The sequence below is a fragment of the Engystomops pustulosus genome, chromosome 7 (assembly GCF_040894005.1).
Source record: "Engystomops pustulosus chromosome 7, aEngPut4.maternal, whole genome shotgun sequence".
Taxonomy (NCBI): domain Eukaryota; kingdom Metazoa; phylum Chordata; class Amphibia; order Anura; family Leptodactylidae; genus Engystomops; species Engystomops pustulosus.
In genome coordinates this window covers 43,010,495-43,020,830 of record NC_092417.1, presented here as the reverse complement: position 1 = coordinate 43,020,830, position 10,336 = coordinate 43,010,495, and the positions used below count along the sequence as shown (strand labels likewise).

At 43.6% G+C, this 10,336-nt stretch overlaps 1 protein-coding gene across 1 annotated transcript in view; it reads left to right on the top strand.

Moving 5' to 3' along the window:
* Window positions 1-562: 562 nt before the first annotated feature.
* Window positions 563-10,336, top strand: part of ZFYVE1 (zinc finger FYVE-type containing 1) — a 28,424-nt gene continuing 18,650 nt past the window's right edge. Inside the window, exons 1-2 of the mRNA XM_072115631.1 lie at window positions 563-2,398; window positions 6,326-6,830. Of these exons, the coding sequence (XP_071971732.1) occupies window positions 1,913-2,398; window positions 6,326-6,830 (991 nt within the window). The 5' untranslated portion in view covers window positions 563-1,912. The remainder of the gene's footprint in view (window positions 2,399-6,325; window positions 6,831-10,336) is intronic.

Sequence of the window (10,336 nt, the reverse complement as noted above, 5' to 3'; positions counted from 1 at the left end):
ATATCAATCTCTCTGTTCTTAAACTTTAAGACTCTCTCCACCACTTGCAGCAGATTTCCCATCTATAACAATGAATACAGAATCCCACTAATCCTGCCTCCATTGATTCATCAGTTAGCAATCGGACAAATTGATATCTATGGGCTCATATACATGGTCGTGTTTGGTAATAATAATAAATACTAGCTTCTGTGCTATGTACTAGCTTTCCTGCTACGAATTAAGGAAAGGCAGAGGTAACACTTGCTGAATGCATTGGAGTGGGGGGTCTCTGCATGGGTGGGATAAAGTCATGGGAATACAGTTCTCCACTATGTGGGCGTGTCCTATGTAAATGAGCTGAGCATTTGGTACAATATACTTCTGTAAGCTGATTGGTGGCCTGGGGTGGCAGATTATAGAGGCACAATGTACAACAGTCTATGTATTATAACACTGTTAAGAAAAGAACCCTAATATCCATCACATTGATCCCTGACATACAGTGACTAACCCTAGTGGTGTTAGCCCCGCCCCCGCACTACATGTTGTTTACTCTCCAGTGAGCCCCGGCTCCGTCCTGGAGGCCGAGTACGGAAATTGCCGAGCGGAGTCATGTGACCACCATCGGGCATGTGACTCCTACGTCATCACACCTACCAGAAGCAACTCCATTCTAGGCAGGACCGTATCAGGAGTCACCGGGGAGCGGAGTGACACCCCCCCCCCCCTCCTCCCGTAGTCAGGACAGTGCCCGCGGGTGACGGCGGACTGCGCATGCGCGCGGTGTAGACGTGTCCGGGCGCTGCCATCCCTGAGTCACTGCCGGATGCCGGCTCGTAGTGTAAACAATAGATGCCAGTAGTGTCCATCCCCGGTACCTGCAGCCTGTGCCTTCTCTGCCCTAGGTGGACCATCCCCAGGACATGACCCTTCCAGCGGGATTCTAACACCTCATCCAGTATTTGGACCTTTGACCCCTAGAGGATCCCAGAAGATTCCTATTCAAAGCACTGAACCTAAGTGGATCCTAGATTGGAACAGGGACCACAGAACCATTGCCACTAGGGGCATGAACCCGTGAGTAGATCCTTGTGACCCCGGAAGATCCCTGTAAGCGGGATCATCTTACTAAAAGACTGTTTTAGGATGATCCCTACTGTAGCATTTTGACATCAAGAGACCCAGGAGGACAATCCCTTTGCTACGTTGTGGCGCTTTTTGGACAGAAGATACAGAAGATCATAACTCGGGACGATCCCTGTTGTTACATTCTGACATCAGACCTTTTATCAAGCTCACGACCTGGCACGGTCCCATTCCAGACCCCTGATCCTCCATCAAGAAGATTTTAATAGTTTTAGTTGTCCCCTCATCAGTAGATCCATTTACTTCCAATCTAGTTCCTTTAGAATCAGCTAATTTTTTTGGATCCAATGATACTGGATCTCCCACTGGAAGAGGCACAAACCCTCGGGCAGGCTGATCTACCAGTCTAACCTCGCGTAACCCGTCACTTAGTTGTGGTGTCTCCTTGTTTACATTGTGTAAGACGGGTCTGGGAGGGAGGCTGAGATGACTATTGTTCTTCCTGGTCACCGATGACATCAGGGAGCCAGATCTCAGGTGGCTTTTGTTTTTGTCCAATGTGCCAATAGAATATAGAAAATCCCTTTTATTCCTTGTCGTACAGTTCTAGACTGGGATCCGATATTCTTAGATGATGAAGTATCTCATTAGACCCAACTTTACTACTGGTTTATGAGTCCAGGAGAATTTCCCTGTCCCGTTGTATGATTTTAATGGAAATATTGTGCAATAAACCTACTCTTTATTTTTATTAGTTGTCCTTTTGGAATAATATTTAGCTCTTCGGTAAATTCAACCCCTTAGCCTTTAAGATTTAGGATTTAAGTTACTTCTAACATAGAGGATGAGTAGCCAGGGTCCAGCTGGGGAGAAGACTATGATGCCAGGTTTGATGTGCCAGGAGAATTTTGCCTGTTCTGGAAGTGAAGAAGCTGCGTTTGAGTGTGATGAGTGTAAGACGTTACAATGCCAGCGCTGCGAGGAAGTTCTGCACAAGCAAGAGAGGCTTCAGAACCATGAGCGCACACGGATCCCCCCTGGATATGTCCCGTATTGCTCCTCATGTAAAGGGGGAAACAATGGCACTACCACAGGAGCTAAGCCCCGGGCAGCTGTGAGGTGTCTCTCTTGTAAAATCGACCTCTGTGCTGACTGTCAGAAGCGAACTCACTCCGGAGGGAACAAGCGCAAGCATCAAATAACTTCTTACCAAACCTTAAAGAGCCCTGAGCCTCAGGAAGGTCCGAAGGTGGATGACGACTCCCGGAAAAAGAAGATGACCGAGAAGGTTGTCAGTTTCCTACTCGTGGATGAAACGGAACAAATACAGGTATTTTTATGTTACGATGCTTTTATTGTGACAACATATATTATGGCGCGGTACATGGACTCTGTTCACATTATGCATATGGATATCCTTTCAGCACCAGCTTGGGGGTGCACTACATATCCTAGCTATACTTCCTATGTTGAGTATGACAAGTTCCAGCAGAGGGAGTAGACATACACATGACCTCACTGTCTCAGTACAGATAATGAGGGGGTCATGCCCTGAAAGGATCAGCCAGGGGGTATCGTGGGAGTCTGACACTCCACCCCCCACGATGATCTGGTATTATCAGTCTCCCTGCTCCATTCTCTGTATAGTGGTCAGTTCCGGAAATTGCAGCTAGGCTCCTAATTACATAAACAGAAGACGTCGCTATCTGCTAATTGGCGGCGGTCCGACACTCTGGAACCTCGCAGATCTCCTGTAGATGGATAATCAATATTATTATCTCAGAAAACATCTTTAAGCTGACATACAGCCGTCGGTTAGACGGTAACATATCTCTCTTGACACTTGTGTACACATCCATAGGCCTTTGAGACGTGGGATATTTTTAGGATTCAGTGTGTTATATAGATGACTGGACAAGAATCCAAATCTTCATCCTAACCAAAGTAGATACATAATTGGGTATGCCAGTATTGTATGATGGTAAAATGTTGGGGTGGTTTTGGCTGTGTCTCCTTGGACTTAAAGGGATTTTCCAGGAATCTGACAATCCTCCTCATGGGCTGGGGTAGAGCTAGGGAAAAAAAGAAAGAATTCCTACCCTGCTTCTGGTACTCATGTCACTCCTGTTTTTGCACTTCATCCGGCCAGAAGTTCTGGAGGGTCACGAGACCTGCTTCAGCCAATGAGTGGCCTCCTCAGACCTTGGGACAACAACAAGTTACCTCCCATGGTCAATGAAAGTGATGTCCTGGGGTTTTGAGGAGGCCACTTATTGGCCAAAGCCCTTCCAGTTTTTGGCACAGTTTGGTCACATGCTGGAACGATGGGGGAATCTAGGAGCCAGAGTTGGATACAGGCAGTCCCCGGGTTACGTACAAGAAAGGTTCTGTAGGCTTGTTCTTAAAGGGGTTCTCAGGAGGTGGAAAAACATGGCTGCAGTCTTCCAAAAACAGCACCACACCTGACCATGGTTACTGCCAGTACTGCAGCTCAGCTGTATAGAAATGAATGGAGCTTAGTTGCAATACCACACACTACCCATGGTCAGGTGAGGCGCTGTTTTTGGAAGACTGCAGCCATGTTTTTCCACCTCCAGAGAACCCCTTTAAGTTGAATTTGTTTGTAAGTCGGAACTGTATACTTTATCATTGTAGCCCCATCTAAAAATTTTTGGGTCTCTGTGACAATTGGTTTTTAAAAATGTTGGGTTGTCATAAGAATCAGGATTATCAATAAAGCTTCATTACAGACACCTGTGATAACTGTTATATCTGTTTATTGTAGCCTAAGGATAAAGTACAGTAAATTACCAACATCCAGAGGTCCGTTTGTAACTAGGGGTCGTCTGTAAGTCAGGTGTTCTTAAGTAGGGGACCGCCTATACTAGTGCTTAATTTTTTTTCTATTGAAAACACCTTAAATATAGGCTATAAATGTAAAAAAAAATACTTATTGCAAATAGTTCCTGCAGCTGTTATGTAACAGTTACACAAATATAAAACGTCTTGTGATGCCGGGTTGTCCCCATAGGTAAAGTCTAGTTATTGTTTGGTTGTCATGTGCTTGGTAACTCCTGTGTGTGGCACCCTGACACGTAGATGGCAGATAACAGCATTTGACAAGATGATGAAACTCCCCTCCAGTCCATGCTAGCAGTAACCTGGTGTCCAACTTGCAAAGGCATTAACAATATAAATGTATTTAAGTACCCTAGTTATGTGTTTTGTTTTTTAAAACTATGATTAAAAATTATTTATATAAAAAAATATTACTGTTGTATTGTCCAACAAGGTCCGATTAAAGCAAAAAACGCCCCATGAAAAATAGCACATGTAAATTTAGAATAATCCAAACATTAGAGGTTGGAACAAACTAAGACTATTAATAGAGTAAAGGTACATATGTCAGCCATAAAAAATGTCCCTGAGGTTTATGTGCAAAGGAAAAATCTCCCACATTCCACTGTTTGTTCTGGTTCCAAAATCCACATATTTAGCTGTAAAAAGTATTTTTTTTTTATTTTCAATGAAAGGTTTTTGGTTGGTAACATACACTTGTATGTATATAGCCATTATAATGCACCTGATGCACTGGCAGATGCATAAATAGAGAATTATCTAGACCGGATAGAGCAGAGAGCAGCAGTAGGTACCTAACAGTTTTCAGTATATTAACTTTATAAAGGTTCTAGAACTTTAAATTCGAAATTGTCTTTTAAATTGAGGTTGTCCAAAGAATAGGGAGTAACATGCTGATCAGGTGTCTGGAAGATAATAAGAATGGGGTCGCATTCCCCTGTGTGAGTGTAACGGAAGCTCGTGCACGTGCGTTGCCGCTGCATTTACTGAATTTAGTTTTGGCAGCTCTCTGCTATCTCGGACAAGGCTATCTAATGAGATGGCAGGGCACATACTTGATCTCCATTATTTAGGGGAACAGAACCCCTTCGCTCATGATCAGTGATTGGACCCCTATTTAGAATGTAGAATGTGGGAGCAGTTTTGCACATCTGCTGCCATTCCTTTCATCTCAGAGGATATGCAATAATGGGGAGATTCATTCATTCCTTCTAGCAACTTGCAAACGACATAAGTACTCCAGCACTTTTCTACGGGATGTAGATAAAAAAAATCTTCCTTTATTCCCTATAATTAAAACCCATCATAGAGCTTACATGTATATGCACCTGGACAGAGCAGAAAACCCACGTGTTTCGGACTTAATCATGCCTTCTCTGGCAACTTTCTGGCACATAAATGTTCCCCTCCACAGCTAGTTCCCTGGATTCTCCAACCCGCACGCCACTTTGGGCAAGTAACGGGGTGGGCGAGAGGCAGGTTGGGGCATGAACACTCGGCCCATCGGATTTATTATAGTCTTCACTGGAAAACCGGCAGAGATTTTGGCAAAAAATACTCTGCCACCGTAGACCTGGTCTTGGGTCCGAACTGGCGGAGTTTGTGTCCAATCTACTAAGAGGTCAAAGCCTCTTAGTAGATACAACACCAAAGCATCAGGGGAATTTTAAGGAGGTCAAAATGCCAGTCATAATGAATTCCCCCCAATAAGTGTCTAAAATTAGAAAACCCTCTTTCAGGTTTATATGGTGATGTGGATGTCCTGGATCTGTATCACTAAGAGCGCTTTGCTGCAGCTGTTTTGGGTAGAACAGGGGGGGGGGGGGGGGGGAGGGGAGGGGAGGGGGGGGACATGACGGTTACATCTACGCAAAATTCTCCTTGCATCCAAATTAAACATTTATATACTTCACCAGGAACACCTGGCTGAGCCAACATTTGAAATTTCAGATGGTAGAATATTAAATGGGTCTTTAAGCCTATATAACAATGTGTTTCAATACATGGATGTAAAAATCTATACATCAGCTGATTGGTCTACATGTCTGCAGCAGGTAGGTGTATAGACACATAGACGCATATGTCACAGGTGCACCCAATCCCTGATCTTGGCAGTATATAGAATAGAGGATTGGTGGGTATAGATGGAAGTGGCAGTATAGGAAGACTGGTGAGTATAGATAAATTTGTTTTTTCCTTCTTTTTAGTGGGACACATTTTTATATGATGGACACATTTTATAAGATAACACTTTACATAAGATGGAAAAAGCCTTTTACTTAGTGGAAAGGAAAAGTGAAGGGATGACCCTTAGCAACTAATACAATTTCAGTTCTCATTTATTATTATTATTTTTTTTTTACAAATTTTCTTCTTTTTGATCTTTTTAAAACTATAGGTAGAAGATGAAGAAGATTTCTTAAGAAAACTAGATTGCAGTCCTGAGGATTTGTTAAAAGTGGTCTCCATTTTTGGAAACACCGGTGACGGAAAATCTCACACTCTGAACCACACGTTCTTTTATGGACGTGAAGTTTTCAAAACCTCTCCTGCTCAAGAGTCCTGCACCATCGGTGTCTGGGCAGCATTTGATCCCGTCCATAAAGTTGTAGTCATTGACACAGAAGGACTTCTTGGAGCCACTGTCAACCTGAGTCAAAGAACTCGGTTGCTTCTTAAAGTCTTAGCCATTTCAGATCTAGTTATCTACAGAACTCACGCAGATCGTTTGCACAATGATCTTTTCAAGTTCCTTGGTGATGCTTCCGAAGCTTACTTGAAACATTTTACTAAAGAGTTAAAAGCCACCACTGCACGTTGTGGCTTAGATGTGCCACTTTCCACTTTGGGACCTGGAGTCATCATCTTTCATGAAACTGTACACACCAAGTTATTGGGATCAGGTAAATAAATCCATTTTGGCTGATGGTAATAGTATTACATACATGGAATCCACATGACCAGTCACGATTTTAGAAATACTGATGCCATGTTATCTGTTGCTACTTATATACTTATACTGGCAGACGGGGGGCGTCGTTTTTGCTTCCATGGTTGGCAAACACATGATGGAAAGACGCAGCAAGCTACGCCTTTCTACATCCTGCTCTTTCCTGCACGCTCAGCGGTGGCCATAATAGCCTATGGGGAGCGGATGCAAAGTATTGTATCCTCCCCTGGCCTCTACTGAGCGTACGTTCTGGAAGGTTCCCAGTGATGTCACTGTCCAAATAAGGATTAATTAATTGCTCACTCAACCGATAACCGGATGCTGCTGAAGTTTACTCCTCCTGCCACTTTCAGGATGGAGAGGGAGGAACAGGACGACCGATCCCACTGTATGTGCGCACGTCCTAATCCTCCCAGCGCATCCTTACAACGGAGAGAAATAATGAGGTCTGAATGTATCCCAACTATGTAGGTTGTACTCTCCTCTCTCTGGTGCTCTGGTTCAGCGAGGTGACACGGAGTTGAGTCGTGCACCACCTAATGATTGCAGCTATACCTTGTACATGGCTGTCAACGTGACCTTACCACTGAGCCTTTCTATATAAAGGCAGGCCGTTGGGTGGCGCTGTGCTGAATAAGGGTGACGGAGAGAGGTTAGTTGCTATGGTTGGAAACTTATTTTTTACCCCTGATCCTAGATAACCCCTTTATATTTTTTGAAGCTTTCGGAGGAGTTTTAATTCCCTAAAATCTATACTGACTCCTCTCCTCTGCCGTAGTATGTAGAGAAAAGTGTAGAAGTCCCATGTTATCCCAGAACAATAAAAGTTCTTCAGTGATGTGTAAAAAAAAAAAAATCCCTTTTTCTGGCTCCTTCATGTCCACATAGAGCATAGTGAGCACATTGCCAAAGTGTTTTATAATAAAACTGGCTTTTTCCCTTAAAAAGAATAGTTAGAGGAAAGTTTACCTTTCTCTCTGCAGAGCAGTGTCCCGTGGGAGTGGCCAGTGAGAAGTGCCCCGCCCCCTCAGAGAAACCGCTCCGTCTTGCCTCTGTTTTCAATAGGAGGGAGATGGGCATTTTTCAAATTTGAAATAGACGCATGACGGAGCGGTTCCCTGATGGTCGGGGTGAGGTGCCCTTCACACTTACCACTCCCATGGGACACTGCTCTGCAGAGAGAAAGGTAAACTCTTCTCTAACTTTTCTTTTTTTGGGGGGGAAAAAGTCAGTTTTAGGTTCAGGTTCTCTTTAAGGAATTATACATTTATTGGCTGACCAGAAAAATCATATTTTCTGAAAGAAGAAGAATTAGTATTTTTCTCTCCTCTGCTGCAGTCCGGTCCTTCGCCTCCTGTCACCGTTGGATTTTGCGGGCTGACCCTGGCGGTAATGGGAGGTTTAGCGCTGGACTGGGGCAGAGTAGGGGGTAAGTATGGACCTGCTGGTTTAATATCAGACCTTGAAGCCGGACAATATTGTAATAATCCCGGACAATGTTAAGAGATTACTGAATAGATGAGAACTTTCTGACATGTATTCACTGGTGAGTGTGTTGATCTTTTTAATATTAGGTGTAAGTTTTTTTGTGTAGTGTTTTAGTTATGACTTTGTTTACATCCCGTATCATCTGCTGTTTGGTAATGGATGATGTGGATGAAAGTTTCACTACTGACAGTAAAGGATATGACTAACCCTGACAGCGCTATGTCACAGAGAAAACAACAGCCTCTCTAACAGGTCATTGCCTCTCGTAAGCAAGTACACGCTACCGCAGACTTTATACTGACATCCAATATGATATTGATAGTCTGCTTCCATGGGCATCTCCTACAGCCCCCATACAAACACACAGACATAACTAAGCTGGGATCCTGACATCAGCATCTAGCACTGTATGTACAGGGCCGCCATCAGGGGGGATTAGCGTGACTGTGTTCTTGGGGCCCCAAGGGGAGAAGGGGCCCCTAGTTATAGAAAACCCTCCCCCCTTCCCAGGTGCAGGGAACTCACTGTGCACACAGGTCCGGATTATCATTCTGTAGGGGGGTGGGGGCACCCACAAAATTTACCAGTGAGGGGCCCCAAAATCCCTATTGGCGGCCCTCTTTATGTATGACAACATTTTACTGTCTTGTACAAAACAAAGATTTGAGGTCCTGTAAAAAAATTAAAAAATAAAAAATAATCTAAAAATACATGCAAGGAATGTGTGAACCCCGAGCACACTACTGAGCCTGTGTTTGACGTAGCTGGGACTTCCAGGTACCAAAACACACAACGTATATATTTCCGCACAAGGATGAACAGTTGTGTTGCGGTACTTGCATGGGCTTGGACGCCGAGCCTGCGCTATCGGAGCAGGAATCCGGCACATTCTGATATCCGGGCTCCTACCTCAATGCCGATGGTCACCAGCGCAAGAGCTGCTCTTCATTAGCGTCTCCCTACCCTCTAGTGTGAATATTACGGACAGGGGGCATTTTGAGAAACCCCTTTGTAATTGAATCAATTTCATATAATTTTGTTTTATTTTTGATCCATGATTGTTCTTCCATAACCGGATATCAGTGTTTCCAACCAACATTTTATTCTCGTGTCTGGTTGGAACTGCGCTCTATCATTATGTCCTAAAATACACTGGCTCCTCTTACCGTTCAGTTAACTCTTGTCAGGACATTGTGACTAAGTGATAGTTTACTATACTATCTTTATGAAAGCTTAAACTTTAGGATCAAAGATAATGGAGAGATGTATCAATCTGTCTACACCCGAAAACTCGAGTAATTTGCACCTGAAATGAGTCACATTTACTGACGGTTTTAGACAATTTTAGGATGTTTTCCGACTCCCCCCAAAAATGGCGCAATAACCTGTGCGCCAGAAAATTCTATATTGTGGAGCAGCAAACTAGAGCAACTAATAGGAGGTGCAGAGTAGGACTCCCCAATCTTATCCTGCACCAGATTATTCATCCAGCATCAGACACAGGGATTAGTCTAGCGCAGCAGAGATCTGTGTAGCCCTACTCTGCACTGGTCTAATGACCCGAAACATTACCGTATTTTTCGGACTATAAGGCACACAAAAAATCCTTAGATTTTCTCAGAAATCAAAGGTGCGCCTTATATATGAACCGTACTTACAGACAACAGATGCCTTAAACTGTGCACAGGTCTGCCACCTGCTGGTCATTCATCCTTATAATCAGGTGCGCCTTATATATGAATCTAGACGTTTTAGCAGGCATTTATTGATGGTGCGCCTTATAGTCCGAAGAATACTGTAATACATCTCCTCCAATTTATAGAGTTGTGATAAACATTATATAGGCAAGATTTTTTTATTGTTTTTAGGGCAGATGTTTTTTTATGGAGCCAATAATCACCAGATTAAAAGGAAGTTTTCCATCTGAGACATGTATGAAATTTAAGGGGTTGATCTCAATCACAAAACTTA